Consider the following 17,031-nt stretch of genomic DNA (forward strand, 5'->3'; position numbering starts at 1 on the left):
TTTTTGAATATATTTAGAACATTATTGCTTTTCCTTTTGAAGATTTAGAGGCTTGCGTCTCCAGGACTGATAAAGGATAATGATAAATAAAACCAAGAAGAGGCACAGCGTCCATTATATTCAACCTAGAATAAGGGAAACAGGGACAGATCCCTGTATAATCTACATTGAGCAAAACCCTCTTTTAAAAATTATCAGATTTCAATGGCTTTTACTTGTGCTTGGATTAGTTATGTTTTCCTCTTATGACCCACCTAACTGTTGCAGTACTTCATTATGCTTCAAAGGACTGGGCTGAAGATTTGACTGCAGATCATTGGAAGCTTTTTCTCTCATTGCCATTTTTCATAGTTACACAAACACACACACACTACCTATTCCAGGGATTAGGCAAGAACACTTGAGAAATACTGAAGTGACATCCTCAACAATAAATTCACTAGTATAGCTTAACCCGCAGCCCTGATGGTGGGAGGAAGGAGGAAACAAAATAAACACTCCTATTTCTCAGCAAATGCTATCATTCAATATACGCCCCCTTCCCTTTAACCAGGGAGAAGGGATGACCTAATCTCTTAAAGATGAAAGACAAATTTTGATTGAAGGTATACATTTTTAAGAATAATGGAAATTAATCATCAGAGCAATTTATAAAGGTGGTGCAGTCTCTATTAATGGCAATTTTAAAATCATTATTGGATTTTTTTCCCTAAAAGATCTGCTCTACAAATATTTTTAGGGAAGGACTATGGCCTGCATTGTACAGAAAGTCAGACTAGATGATCTCAGTGGTCCAATTGGGCCTTGGAATCTGTGAATGAAAAGATCTGGCCTATTTTGAAACAATGGGGAAATAAGTCTAAAGTCAGGCATGCATAATCCATCTTATACGTTATGCTGATTTTAATCATAAGTGTCATCCAGGGAGAGAGGCAGCGTCTTCTTTATGTGGATCCGGAGACATTTGGAAATAGTAAAATTGTCAATAGTAAAGCAGGAAAAACAGAACCGATCAATACTATTTATGATCAGTATTTCAGATGACATAATCATATATGATGGTAATGATAAAACAGTTCAACAATTTTTCAGGAGGTGTTAAATAGCACCTAATAAATCACACATTTTTAAAATCAGCAAATCTGAAAAACTTGTATCCAAGAGTTTTTAAAGAGCTGACTGAGGAACTTGCCGAACCATTAATTTCAATTTTCAGCCACTATTGGTACACTAACTAAATTCCAGAAGACTGGAAGAAAGCTAATGATATGTCAGTGTTTTAAAAGAGTAACTGAAAACCTGAATAATTATAGGCCTGTCAGCTTAACACTGATTTCAAGAAAAAGATTGCAACAGCTGTTAGATGACTCAATTAATAAAGAATTACAAGAAGAAATACAATTGATCCCTTGGGTTTATGGATAACAGATCCTGTAAAATTAACTTGATACAGTTTTACAAGATCACAAGACTGATAGCGATAGCAAGGTTGGTGTAATAAACTTCTGCAAAGCATTTGATTATGATATTTTGATACTAAAATAAAATTATACAAAATAAACACAGCTTATATTGCACAAAATTGGCTAATTCATAGCTCTCAAAATGTTACAGTAAATAGGGATTCATTATTAAGTGGGTGTGGAGTCCTAAATGGATCAATTTACTGTCCTTGAGATGGTTGAAGACTTTACCATTGGACCCATTTGTTCCTCGCTGTCCTTTTCCAAATAGGACAGCCTATATAAATAAACAATATACCCAACAATTCCAATATTTCAGGATCACAGGGCAGTGTTCAAGCTGGGAATTTATGTTTGTATGGTGTCTGCTCAGAAACAGACAATTCATTCCAAATCCATGTGACTTTATCCACAAATTGACATGGAATTCTTTCTAAATGGTAGAAAACTCTTGTTTACCTTTTCCTTCTAGGAATAATTACCAGCAAAACAAACAGAATTGAGAGCAAACATCTCAAAGCAGGCTTGTGCCTTAATGCAGAATGTCTTCCTATCTTGTCTCTATTTGACCACTATTGCAGGGATGAAAGCATCTAAAACCTTACAACCCACCCCGCATCTGGGGCTCCCATGTCCCATAGGCACAGAAGCTAGAACTAAAAATTATTTTTCCCTGTAGTGCAAATTATTTTAAATAATACACATCAAATCACAGGAATAACTTCAGAAATTCAAACTGTTTGTCACATCTACCTAGATGATGCAAGTAATTACAGAACTTTGGTTGTAATCTGTTCTTATAATGTGATGGGGGAAAAGCTTGTTTTCAACATACAAGGCTCTATGGAGGAAGTCAACTTTCTGTATCTTTTGTAGGCATCTGGAACCTTGCTTGGAAGTTAGCAAGATCTGACTTTTTGTTAAAGTACTATTATATATTTAATCAGCTCATTTTAGTTAAATTTTTATTAGTATGATATGTGTAATGACCACTAAGTGTTTAACTAATGCTAAGATTGCGATTGTGGAAAGTTGGAAACATTACCCTACCCCTTGAAAAAATAAAATAATTTTGGACAAAATGCTGTAACTCAGGAAAATGTTTTAGCATCCATATTTCATATTTTTGTTAGTTATCTACACTAATGTCTGGATGTGATCATAATTTCTTGTGATTTGTGAGGGAATACTTCCAAATTAATAGTTTAGAATTGAAACCTAAACACAGCATTGTCAATTTAATTCCCACAATTACACAATGCTGAAATAAATATTTGAGGTGGACTTTTTAACACGTCAATCCCATGCTGATAAAGAATTATGCACACAAACTCTACTAATTCCCACTCTTTATATAAGTCCCCAATCAGAAATGTAAAAGGTGTGCCAACCAATGTGAACAAATATTAATTCCTATCTTCAGCTATTTCTTTAGCCACATTCACAAGCATAAACACAACACATTTTAAGAGATGCTGAATATGTATATTAAATCAAATTGACTCAGGTTTACATTTTCCCCCTCATGTCAAGTAAGTAACCATCACAAGACATGCTGGACTAGTGCCACACCACAATAATTTCTTGTTAATTGAATACTTTCAGTTCAAATATTTGAGTAGTAAAGAATGCCAAAGACAGGTTCAGACCAGGGCAGAGCAGTTTTAGATATGTCATTTTGCATTAAATCTGTGAATGTAAAAGGAAAGTATTGCAGGAAACTTCATGCATAGTTCAATTAATTCTTGTATGTTTTATGATTTCCTAATTATATACATTTCCTTCATTTTATCTAATCAGTGGCTTCAGGCTACCCCTATTTCTAACCCATGGCAAAGGAAGGGAAATTAGTTGAAGCCAGAGCACCCTTGTCTTCTGATGGTCCTTGGTTGCCAAAATGGCACCTTGAGCTACCGCCAGACACACATAAATGTCAGCAGTTGTGACCAGCATGAAACCAGACACTGTCAGCAGTAGAGAACCACAAAGCTGCTGTGAAGCCACTTTGGCCTGTCCTATATCTCCCAGCTGTGCCAAATGCCCACAGTTGAGGATCAGTTTTCATAATTATAATAAAGTGGGGTAGATATTAAATATATATTGTTACAATACAAGGTTCTAATAGCCTGCAAGCTATGATTCATCTTTTCCAAATCTTGCAGATGGAAGGGAACTTTGGATTATGCCTTTCACAGGCATAAAGAGCAGTGACTGTAAGCAGTTACATCAGTTTGGATGCGTCTACACTTGCATTCCTCTTTCAAAATAGGTATGCAAATAAAGGACAGCAAAATGCAAATGAGATGCATATTTGACACCTCATTTGCATATTCTTATTTCAAAAGAGCTTCTTTCAAAGGAAGAAAACCAGTGTAGATGCTGCTCTTTTGAAAGGAAACCCTATCTTCGAAAGAATCCTTTGTCACTTTATGTAATGGGAAGAAGGATTCTTTCAAAGATGGGGTTTACTTTCAAAACAGCAGTGTCTACAGTGGTTTTCTTCATTCGAAAGATGCTCTTTCAAAATAAGAATATGCAAATGAGGTGCCAAATATGCAAATGTGAGTCTCATTTGCATTTTATTTCCCTCATTTGCATGCCTCTTTCGAAAGAGGAATGCAAATGTAGACACGCCCTTTGCGTTTTGTTTGAACTCTGGAGGGTGGCAGAGGCTTAAGACAACCTCTCATGACAGAGCAGCACTGTTTAGCTGAAGTATCTGCAAAATAGGATTATTTATGTGCAGGCTATCACTACCGCTGTTCAGGGAAACAAGACTTGCGTACAAATTTATAAATAAATAAATTACACTAACAGAATACCAGATTCAGCCTCACTAATTTCAGTTCCAAACAGAATTTAAGAATGACCATACTGGATCTGACCAGTGGTCTGAACAGTAGTCTTCCAACAGACCTAGGCCATGTGCTTCAGAGAGAATGAACAGAACAATCAGTCAGTCACAGAGTAATCCACTTGCTATCATCCACTCCCAGCATCTTGCAGAGACCAGGGACGCTCAGAGCATGTCCAACCTTTTTACCTAATGGTGCCACAATCAACACATATTCTCTTACTTCTGCTCTCTTTGCCTCTCACAGATACTGCCTAAGGGAGCAGAAATCACTCACAAGTCTCTTACTACACATTCTCCAGCTTAGGAATGTTCCCAGGAGCAAAATTGTCATAGCTGGCTGTGGAAGTAATGGGAGGTTCTTGAGCACCTGGCATCCCCTAACTCTTACATGTACTGACAGTACTGATCATGACACTAAGGCCACACCTACATTTCTGGAAAAAGTAAGTCTAAGACATGCAACTCCAACTTTGAGAATAGCGTAGCTGGCGTCGACTTACCTTAGGTTGAATTTTTGCAGTATTCAAACTAGGGGAGGTCAGCAGGGGGAAACTCTCCCATCAAGTTCCTTTACTCCTTGCAACCTAGTGGCGTACCAGGTACAACGGGGTGCCATCAACAATTGATTTAGTGGCTGCAAACTACACCTGTTAAATCGAACCCCAGGAGATCAAGCTCCGGAGTCTCATTCTCTGAGCAAGTGAAGACAAGTCTTTAGTTAAAAAGAAAATGTGAGCTGCACCTTGCATCTTAAGATGCACCTTTGAAAACCCCTGCTTAAAATGCCACAGGTTCCACTCCACTATTCTGGTTTATGAAGGTTCACGTGCTGCATTTATTTGAAACCCTTTGTGTCTTCATGATATTCTGCAAAATGTTTCATCTCATGAGGTACCATAGTGAAACAACATTTAATAAAAGCCTGCAAAAAAAATCCTCTCCAAACATCCTCTTCTACCTCATGAGCCTCTGTCTCTGCTGCATTTGGGATTTAAATAGAGCTATATCATTATTTGACAAAGTGAACTGATTCCTGAGCACTTCTTGTACTGGAACATATTAATCAACTTATCTTTGTAAACTATTAACTTATAGGATCTTAGCCATTTAAACTTTGAAACTGGTATAAAACAAGGATTAAGTTAACAGGAAATTACATTATCTGCCAGTCTCAAAACAGAAAGTAAACTGAAAGCACTCTCACTTAGGTAACTAGAATAATCCTTTGTCTATGGCTCAGACTAAAATATTTTTCTTCTTTCACACATATGCTGTGATACAAATAACTATTTTATTCTTCTTGATTATATTTTGGGGTTTACGATATTCAGTTTTAACTGATAAATGCCAATATAACACTCACAAGAGAAAAAAATGAAACTGGCTGTTTATCCAGTAAACACTAGAAATGGTTACTAGTATGTAAGTGTTTGTCAGCTCAGAGCAGTAATGCAGACTATGGGAATGTGATTTCCAAATCATGCTATCATATTGCATATTAATTGACCCATGTAGGCTCTGCTGGTGTACACTAATGTTTCCATACTTTCCCTTAACATTCGAAACAGCACTACATAAAAGAGCTTTTGGGAATATTACGAAGAGATTATTCATTACAGCATATACAAAGAGAAAGCCTCCAAACTCCTGATTTGTGGATATTTATATAAAATTTTAAAAATTGATTAAAAATGCCCTTAATGAAATTGATACATCCCCCACCCACTCCCAAAGAAAACAGAAGTACTAATTATATTGCAAAGGTCTTGTATAATCATTGGTTGCTGGATGAATTTTTATGTATTGAAATGGCATTGTGCCACACAATTGATCTATTCTTTGAAGAGAATATTTTTAAAAAGATTATACTTGTAAATGCCTTAAGGTTTTACAAAGCAATTAGTAATTACTCCTCTAATCCTTCTAAGCAAGAGAAAAAATATTATTACTGCATGTTATATATTAAAGATATACATTAAAGCCATTATCAGAGAAACCGTGATACCAGTTACAATAAACGTTCCATGCTATTTAAGTCAGAACTCTTCTTACACACAAAACTGCTGTCAGTAGGAATATTTATAAGGAATTTAAATATAGTATACAAGATAGACCTTTTTGCATGACTACATAATGCTGTGTGAAATAAAAATGGGTCTATTGAAATTCCTGGACAGATGGAACAAACTAAAAAAGTGTAACCTCTTTGAGGCAGAGCAGAGATCACCCTTGTTGCTGTGTTTGTAGGGCTCCTAACACAATGGAATCCTGGTCCATGACTAAGCTTTTAGGTGTTTCAGTAATACAAATAAATATGCCTCTCATTGTATCTTCTTGGACTGCTTCACCCATTCACAAAAAGCTTCTGAGAGGGACTGCTGAAACTTGATCACCTGACCTAAGCAACTACTCAAGGTAGCCAGTAAGAAACTGACCAACAGAAGTGAAACAAAATTATATTGGAAACATGGAATAATTGTAAGTGGTGGAATAAGAGAAGGAGATAACCTTTATCAAAGAAGCTCTTCTAATTACCCACTCCTGACCCGGGGAGGTAGTGACGAAAAATAACAATACAGGACTCTTTCGAGGCCCTGCAATTGGAATGAGTACAGTAACATGCTTACTCCATGACTGCCTGAAATGGGTTAAGGCAGGGTTTTTAAAGCTCTCTTCCTCCAGCATACCTATGCTTCCATTTTATTTTGTATATGTTTTAGAGAGGTTAAGTCTGTGTTTCATTTATTGTTATGAGAGGCAAGGTGGGTGAAGAAATATGTTTTACTGAATCACTTTCTATTGGTCAGAGAGAAATGAGCTTTCACGTTCACACACTGCTCTTCTTCCCATCTCTGTATGTCTCAAAGCTTCTCTCTTTCTCTATCAACAGAAGTTGGTCCAAAACAAGATATTACACTGCCCACCTTCTCTCTCTAATATCCTGGAATCTACACAGCTACAATGCTGTGTTATGCACTATACCATAAACTGGTTCCAAATTCACAAAATGAAGAAACCAGTTAAAAAGGGGTCTTTCTTCAAAACTGAAAGTGTACCGTGACTATTGTGCATTTTTTATGGACAGTACATTCACAAAGATTTAAACTGGTTGGATTCAAGGCAAGCACACCACAGCACATCCCTAACAATTTAACCGTGCCTAGATTTTCCATTGCATGGTTGTTCCTAAAAGCAGTACCAATGAAGAATTATAGGGAAGAGGACACACTGACCACATAAATTATTAAAGATTCAGTTCTGTCTTCTTCCAGTCACCTCCTCTCCAGAGTACAAAAGAAAGAGGCATAGGTGCTGCTGTTGCTGATATCCCCGATAGCCTTACTGTCAAGCCTACAGGCGAGTTTAACGAGGAAATATTCGATTCTCTAAGAACACGCTGCATGTGCCTATGTGAACTCTGCTAGCCATAATAAATTGCAGTCATGGGCCTCCTGCGCCCACTGGAGAGGGAGAGGCATTTGTTTGAAGTGTGTCAGGCCACGCTTCAACCTCTGACGGCAAACACTATCCCTTCTCGCATTCCTCCATGTCTGCAATCTTACACCTCGTGCTTATTAGCAACTCCTCTCCAAGCATGTCGGAAAAGAACGTGTTGAACAGACAGGAAAGTAGAGGCTCGTGTTTATAGAAAGTATATTGATTCCTTGCATTGGCAAACAGAATAACGCATGCAATGAGCGTGTTCTGCAGCTACTGGCATGTAACCGGAGCAGCATCCTGTTCCCTCTGAACTCAATGGCAAAAATCCCATTGCCTTCCTTGTAGATTAACCATTCCCTTCTTCGTGAACAGAAGCAACTCCCGTTTAGCCCAGCAGCATTAATGAATACCGTGCAGCGTTTCGTGGTGCAGCAATGCAACCTCAGCACTAGCGCTGCTTGCATGCACCCGGTCCGCCCCCTTGCAGTGTGGCAGCAGATCCCACTTTCTGTGCAGAGGAAGAGAGGAGTGCGTGCTCTGTGCTGCACCCAGCCAGCCGCCCTGCCTGCAAGCGACTCCAGCCCTTACGGGGAGAGAACAGACCCAGCCGATCCAACTTTGCAGGACTGCAGGCGAGTTGGCTCCACGGCGCCAGTGCAGCCCTGTAGCCTCGCTGGGCCCTCACCCGCGCCGACCTGGTCGGCAGGCAACTGCTCCAGTTTTCTAGCTAACTAGCTCCAGTTCTCCCTCACTGGAGCGCGCGCGCGCACACACACAGTCACAGGCTCTCACACACGCACATCCAGGCGGCAGGGAGGGTGGGGGGTTGTCGATTTCGGTGCTTTATAGATCCCTCCGCGAGTGTGTGCCGCTGCCAACTCCTTGGGAAGTGAGTGGAGCAGCAGGAACTACTTTCGGGCAACTAGCTGGCCCCGGAGGCGCGGAGCTGGGAGGCGCTGCAGGCCTCTCCGGCGGCTGGCGAGGAGGAGGAGGACGGGGACGGGGACCCGAGAGGATTATTTTCCCTGCCGCCCCCCACCCTCTCGTGCTTCGCTGGTCTCAAGCTGTGGTGGCGGAAGGAGCCTGAAGTCAACGCTTCCGCCCAGTTTTCCTGCGAGGCGGTGGGAGGCGAGCGCGGGGCTGCGGCTAATGGAGTTGCTGCCGCCGGGGATGGAGTACGGCTGCTGAACTTCTCGCCGGCTCCGGCTGGGGGCTGCCGCCGTCCGCTGCGCCGCGGGCTCTCGCTCTCCTCCGTTGCCCCTCGCCGCACACCGAGAGCCGTGACGCAGCCCGGCGCCCCCCGGGCCGCCCGGCTCGGCCCCCGCTGGGGTCTGCTGCTGGCTAAAGGCTGGGTGGGTGAGGTGTCCCCCTCCCCCGCTGCCTCTCGACCTTCCCCCGCGGCTCGCGGGCGCTGCTGGTCTGGGCACTGCGGCGGCGGCTCCCTTCCCCTCCCCGCTGCCCCGGGGCTGGCTGCGAGGGGAGCGCCCGCTCGGCGAGGAAGAGGAGGGAGGCACTGAAGGCGGCTGCAGCGGGAGATGAGCTGCAGCAGGAGGACGGCGGCGCGGAGTTCATTGCAGCTGGGAGCCTTCCTCTTCCCCCAGCGCCAGGCGCCTGCTCCTGGGGAAGCGCGGAGAAGCTGAGGCCGGGACCGGACAGCGGGCTGCCCCCCTGCGGCTGGGGGATCCCTCGATGTTGTTCTCGGTGGGGAGGAGGCAGCGGCGGGGCTTAACAATGGTGAGGGGTCTGGTGAGTTCCTGCTGCGCCCTGGCTGCGTCGGTGCTGCTGCTCCATCTCGCTGTCGGATCCCGGTGAGGAAGAAAATGAGCGAAGAGACGGCGACTTCTAACAACGAGTAAGCCACGAGCGTTGCTCTTCTCGTGACCCCTCCGGCCCCGGGCTCCTCCGCCGGTGCCCAGTGCAGCTCTCCAGCTTTGTGGCTGCTCCGTGCGCTTTCCCTGTGGGCGTCTCGCGCGTCTGTGGCTGCATGTGAGGGAACCCGGCGGGGGCTCTTTTCGAGTTGGGAGGCTTATTTCACTAAGGCTGGGCTCCGGTCTCTGCAAGGGCAGTGCCGTTGCAACAGGGCAGGGGCGGCGGCGTGGGTCGGGGTTGGGGAAGGGCTGGGGGTCATGTCCGAACGGATACCCAGAGCGCACCCCGCCTGTCCACATGCAGCCTAGGATCAAAGCCTAGATCGTGGCTGTTTCCCACTAGTGTGTGGGAGCTTCATCCTAAAGGCAACTGCTGCTGAATTTTAATTGGGTGAGTCAGTCAATGTAAATAAAGTTTAAACCTTTCCCTAGAGCCCCCCCTCCGTTTTTTTTTAAATGAGCTGTTGGGGACTTAGTTTTTAATGGGGAGGGGAGTGTCTTAAATTCGTAATGTACCGAGCTTGATCGAAATCAGGCGGCCTCGTGGAGTTTTTAGGCATTTGTGCTATTACATTGAGTCTGTGGCTATTTACATCTTGAATGGCGGGGTAGAAATAATAACTTACTAGGAAATGTGCCCTCATGGCGTTTAGAATTGGAAGTACTAAGTAGTTTGAGGTATGTTTGGTTTCAGCCTTCATCAGTAACGGTTAGTTACGGGCTGGGTAATCCTTTCCAGAATCATGATGTGCAATTTAGTCATTTGCTGGAATTTGTTTTATGAATTATGTGGCTTGTCGTAGGGCAGAGACAGCTCTCGGTGATGGAAAATAACCACTCCGTGCCTTTAAAAATGCATTTTAAATAGCGAGTTCACTTATATGACAAAAACGTCCCCGGCAGTGGCAGGCAGATTGTCATTTGCAGTCATACCGCTAAAGAAACCACTCCGTAAGCTGTACCTCGATAAGCAAAGCACATTTTTTCTTTTTAAAACATTGATTAAATTTTCAAGGTTGGGTAACTGGAGTTTTGAGAAATCCTGAGCGATAATCGATAAAGCACAATGATCGGTGAATTGCATGGTTTAGAAAGAGAATTGCTTCAGTATCGGTGTAACGAGCCAGAAGCAGTCGCCATGTTTTCTTTTTTGTGAATCGTTCTAATTTGCATACCACAATCTTCATTCATAAAAAAAAAAAAAAATTTAAAACACTATCACCGTTGACATTAAACGAGACCTGCCATGTAAATTGTATAGGCCTTTCCCCGCACGTCAACGGACTGGTTATTGTAAGAAATGGGAACATTAGGATTTTCAGTTCTATTTGATCAAAAAAAATTGGTTGTTGACAGAGTTATGTGGGAAATATCAGCTTGGGGAGGTGCTGGAAGCACGTGATCTACTCCATTCATAAAATACCTGGTTGTCCATTCACATTGCAGTACACTGTCTGCTCCGAACAGACTTGCAGGTTACATCTGGATTGACAGAGAGAGACAAGGTTTATGTCAGCGTGCAAGGGGGGTGGCAAGACTGCTTGCTGCTGGGGAGTCTGGAGAAATGTGTACTTTTTGTTGTTGGTTTTCTTTTATTTTATTTGCTTTTTTTTTAAATAAAGATTTCAGTAGGAGAGAGAGACATTAATCCAGAAATTACTTTATTAAATTTCAAAATTTATTATAGAAAGCATATTAAGGTAATTTTATTTTTAGTGAATCAGAAATGAAATACTGACAAATCAAATTGACCCATGCATTTTATTGCATTGTTTTCAATACAGACCATTTTGCTAATTCCCATAGCAGTCAACAATTCAAATTACTTTGTAGAATACTAATTGTTTCTGTGACATGGAAATAATATAGTTTTTATTTTTATTATAAAGTTTCTAATAAGTCAAATTTTAATGAGAATACTACAAATCACAGCTCAGGTAATGCTGTATCTTCTGTTAAGTAATGCGTTATATTGGAAAATTGAAAATTCAGTGAAATATTTTTCTTTATGAATTTTACAGTATTTACATGCAGTCTTTCATATTTAAACTTCTTTCTCTTACTGAAAGTTTTTTTTGTTTACATATCAAAGGAGCAGAACACTTTTTTTTTAAAAAAAAAAAAAAAAAAGAGAACCAATATAGAAGGTGCTGTTTTTAAAAAAATTACTTTTAAATTAGGCTGCCTAAATATTGTTGAGCATCTCAGTTTAAAAAAAATCAAATATTCTCGGAAATTTAGTTGTTGGATTCAAGTTATGCAGCCAAAAAACAGCTGGTGTTTGGTTACCTGAATCCTTTATTAGAAATACTACATTAGTTGCTGTATGAAAATCCTTGTGTGATGTTGATAGATACATTGTTTGCACAGTTTAACTGCATGTGAAGGATACTTTTTGGAGGGATTGGGGGAATTTTGTTAACAAACCAGCAGAATGGTCTTTGAGTGATTTTTAATACTTAGGATGGGACAGTTTTTTCCCCCTAGATTCTTGAATGTATACAGATAACTAATATAAAAACTTATAAGACAATGTCAACTCAAAGATGATAATTTTTCTCTGTGTATAGCTTTGTTACCTATAATTATAATAGGTAAAAACTCAAGATTACCATAACAGAAACATTCAGAACAACCTCCTTTTTTCATTTTCTTTACTTTGTGTTTTGACCTCACTTAGTTTAACTATTTCCTCTGCTTATGTATGTCTTTCACATGGCGACAGAGGAGAGAACAACATTATTGCCTTATACATTAATCTACAAATTTCTCATTACATAAAGGCAAATACGGGTACTCAGAAAGACATTTTGTTGCAATGTAAGTAACTGAGAACTATACTTGAAGCTGGGTTGTTACTTCTTGTGCTTGAAAAACTCCCGTGTATAGAAATGGCTTAATGATTGAGCTCTGTATTTGTTTAGAGTTTGATTTTATTTAAGAATATATTTTTATCTTACTGTAAATGTCAGTGAAATAAAAGGGTGGGAAAGTTAAAAGCTGTTTCAGGTGTCACTGCTTGTTGTGTTTAAATGAATATGTAGATGGTCGCCTTACAAAACTATACTTGCTAAGGACAGGATTTTTTGTAGTTTTGATTTTTGTTTATTTGCCTTAAATTTTCATCTTGTTGTAAAGCATGATCAAGGCTTGGGGGGCGGGGCTGGCCTGTGCTGTGCTGGGCGGGGCCGGGCTGGGCCTGGCTATTTCCATGACCATTTGACATAGGTGATAGACAGTAAAGGAAAGTGAGTTGTTTTTGTCATTTCAATGTAGTGGAATAGTGAAGATTTTTCTTGAAGCTGATAGGCATAAGCTAATAATGCTGATTTGATTTATGCATAATGTGAAAATGCATCTTGCAAAGTTTCATTCTTTCTTGTGTGCACCTCCATTCTTAAGCAGAAGCACGCCAATAATTCAACAATCAGGCTTGTACTGAGCAGAAGAAATTTACTATTAAGTATAGAGGGAAGGTGAGTGAGGTAATAAATGTTATTGGCCAACTTCACTCACCTTGTTGTACCAGTGTTGACCTCAGGATGTTTCGAAGGCAACAAGACTGCATATGTCAATTCAAGTTGCATTTTTTATGTGGAAAAGCAACCACTACACTTGAATGAAAGTACAGTATTAAACTAATTTTGTCAGTACAGTTCTGTTTTGGGATCCGTTAGTTCAAAAGTAAGTGGCACCCTATTGGCAGATTTTCCTAATTATTTCCTGTTGTTGCATATGTTAGCTGCAGATTGTCTGTCAGTGAGAGAAGTGGTGCCTGGTTCTGCAAGCCTTCTTCACTGTTTCTCCCGACGTTTTGGGGGGCATTTGTGCATATGTTAAGCTTGCACATTTAGACTTTGATTTGTAAGTTGTTCGGATTTTTGTGGATGAAAGATGATCTTATGTTCATATGTAGCGTTCTCATTTCTTTTAACAATCAAGTCATATATTTTCCCGTTAAATATGTTTCAGGGATTTTTTTTTTTTTGGTAGAGGTATGTTGCTATCTGCACTTCAACAAGGAATAGACAGTCTCTTATTACAAGGCTATATCAGTCTGTTATGTCATGGCAGATCTGAACTATCCAGTTGCAAGATGTACGCACAGAAGATCATGTGTGGAGGGGAAAATGTTGTGTCTGATGTATAACCTAGCTTTGTTTCCAAACAGCTTGTTTTTGGAGGTACAACATCCAAAACAAATGAAAGCATTCCTAGGACTTTAAAATTGCAGTACAGTGAATATATTTTAGGTAGCACGTTGTATTTCTAGCCAAAATATTGAATGATTGGGTTAATATGAGATGTTGACCCTAGAAATGAAACCAACTAGCTTGTTTTCATTGGTTTTCGGGTTTTCATTTGTTTCTAATGCACTTTTGCAGGTTGCACAAATACTCTGAAAAGAAAAAATATATACTTTAAAAAATCTAGATTTTTTTTCTATTCTATCACTTAATAATTAACGTTTGTATAAATAAAAGGTGTTTAAATGAGATTTTAAAAAAGTAAATTGATAGTGTCCATTCAGTATTCATTAATTAGCTTATTGCTTCCATTTTATAACATGTTTCTTTCTGGGGCTTATAATTAGTTAAGATTAGGTATTTGCTGAACATACTCGTGTGTATATGCAGGTCGGTTCTTTGTTACGAGTATTTGTGCATATGCAGTCTTTTTATTCTGCATGTAATTACTGTCTATGTCCTTGCATCTCTGTTACACTACAGAAATTTATGTGGATAAGTGTATGGAGATGCACCAGTTTACTTAACAAAGTGAACCCTGAGCTTCATGATTTAAGGTTTGTTAAAAATTGTAATCTGAAACAGTATCAGGAAAATTTAGAATTGTACCTTTGCTGTGGATAATCACATGATATTGTTATAATTTTCCTGATTAGAAAGCCAGGATGGAGAGACTCTGTGTTTTATATAGAGCAGGTAAATCTAGTTTCTTATGAAATCTACAAATGGACACTGAGGATGCCAATATCTGCATAAGTGGATTAACAGGATTCAAAGATGGAAGTGTTAAAATGAATACTGGAAATCTGTGAAATAATAATACATAAAATACTGAAAATATAAGGCAAAAAAGCAGAGAAAATTAATATTTTTTTTTTAAATTTTAAATTGACTTTTTAAAATATATCTTTTAAAATTTGACTAACTCTGTTAATGCCTAAACTTATTATAATCTATGCTAAATAATAAAAATTATACTAACAGATAACTATTTGCTGTTAATTATTTGATTTGCTTTAAAAACTAGTGGACAGTCCTTTTTTGCTTTAGCCACCGTGAGATTTGTTTCCGCGCTGATGAGTTCTGCTTCACACACGTTCACTTTCCATCATCTGAGTCAGATGCCTTTCACAAAAAGTTGATTTCCTTTTTGGTAGTTTGGTTTCTGTAGTGTTTTCACCTAACTGTTGCTCTTTAAAAACTTTTGAAAGCATGTTCCATACCTGGTCTCCTTAGATTTTGGTAGGCACTTCAGGTAGTGCTGTAGCTATTTTTAACAATCTTATATTGCAGATCTGACAAAAGGCAAAGAAGGTATTGGTGAAACAGAATCAAACAACATATGCTGGCTTATCATCTGAGACTGCCATAACACTAAATATATGGCACAACATAGGTGAAACCACAGAGCAGGAGATGGACGATTCTCCCCTAAGGAGTTCAGCGAAAAATTTTACACCTTTTTTTTTTTTTTGATGAGCAGCCTCAGTTTTGAAACGTTCTCTGGAGTAGTGGCTGAAGCATGAAGGGGCATATGAATGTTAGCCTATTCAGTATGTAAATATCTTGCAGTGCCAACTACAATAGTGCTGTGTGAATGCTTGTTATTGTTTTCAGGTGACATTGCTAATAAGAACCAGGCAGCATTATCTCAGAATCATAGGGCTGGAAGGGACCTCAGGAGGTGATCTAGTCCAGCCCCTGGCTTTAAGCAGGCTCAATCCCAGCTAAGTCATCCCAGCCAGGACTTTGTCAAGCTGGGACTTAAAAATGTCTAGGGATGGAGAATTCACCACCTCTCTAAGCAGCATATTCCAGTGCTTTACCACCCTCCTGGTGTAGTAGTTTTTCCTAATATCCAACCTACTCCTCTCCTTCTGTAACTTCAGACCATTGTTTCTTGTTCTGCTATTTGACACTATCCTCTTTCTCTCCATCCTCAGTAGAGCTCCTCTTCAGGAAGTTGAAGGCTACTATTAAATCACCCCTCAGACTTCTGTAAACTAAACAAGCCCAGATCCCTCGGCCTCTCCTCATAGGTCATGTGCTCCAGCCCCTTAATCATTTTTGTTGCAGTCTGCTGAACCTTCTCAAGTACATCCACATTCTTTTTATGCTGAGGGCCCAAAACTGGACACAATATTCCATATGTGACCTCACCAGTGCCGAATAGAGGGGAACAAGGCCTCCTCTAGATCCGCTCGAAATGCTCCTCTTAATACACCCTATTATGCTGTTAGCCTTCTTGGTTATAAGGGCACACTGTTTACTCATATTCAGCCTTTCATCCACCATAACTCCCTAGTCCCTTTCCGCTGTACTGCTGCTGAGCCAGTCGGTCCCCAGCCTATAACAATGCTTGGGATTTTTCCATCCCAAGTGCAGGACTCTACACTTCTGCTTGTTGAACTGCATCAGAGTTCTTTTGGCCCAATCATCCAATTTATCCAGGTCACTCTGGATCCTGTCTGTACTCTCTAACATAATCTATCTCTCCCCCCTAGCTTAGTGTCGTCTGCAAACTTGCTGAGGGTGCAATACAGTCCCTCATCCAGGTCATTGATAAAGAGGTTGAATAACACTGGCCCCAGAACTGAGCCTTGAGGCACTCTGCTTGAAACTGCCCACCATCCACATATTGAGCCATTGACCTCTACCCGTTGGGCCCAACCATCAACCCAGCTTTCTATCCATCTTTATAGTCCATGGATCTAATCCATACTTCCTTAATTTATGGACAAGAATGTTGTGGGAAACTGTATCAAAAGCTTTGCTGAAGTCCAGGTATATCACATCCAGTGACTACCCCACATCCACAGAGCCTGTTACCTCATCATAGACACTAATCAGATTGGTCAGGCACAACTTGCCCTTGGTGAATCCATGCTGACTCTTCTTGATCACTTCCTCTCTTCCAGGTGCTCCAAACTGGATTCCTTGACGATCTCTTCCATTATTTTCCCAGGGATTGAGATAAGGCTGACCCGACTATAGCTCCTTGGATTGTCCTTCTTTTCTTTTTTAAACATAAGCACTATATTTGCCTTTTTCCAGTTATCCAGGATCTTTCCAAATCTCCAAGAGCCTTCAAAGATAATGGCCAAAGGCTCAGCAAAGTAAACAAACCTGCTTGTCGTACTGATTGGCGGCAAAGA

The 17,031-nt window shown here is 40.3% G+C and overlaps 1 protein-coding gene across 1 annotated transcript in view; it reads left to right on the forward strand.

Annotated features, from left to right (window-relative positions):
* Positions 1-8,699: 8,699 nt before the first annotated feature.
* Positions 8,700-17,031, forward strand: part of SPRED1 (sprouty related EVH1 domain containing 1) — a 126,980-nt gene continuing 118,648 nt past the window's right edge. Inside the window, exon 1 of the mRNA XM_074996941.1 lies at positions 8,700-9,613. Within this exon, the coding sequence (XP_074853042.1) occupies positions 9,582-9,613 (32 nt within the window). The 5' untranslated portion in view covers positions 8,700-9,581. The remainder of the gene's footprint in view (positions 9,614-17,031) is intronic.

This window comes from Carettochelys insculpta, chromosome 6 (genome assembly GCF_033958435.1).
Source record: "Carettochelys insculpta isolate YL-2023 chromosome 6, ASM3395843v1, whole genome shotgun sequence".
NCBI lineage: Eukaryota > Metazoa > Chordata > Testudines > Carettochelyidae > Carettochelys > Carettochelys insculpta.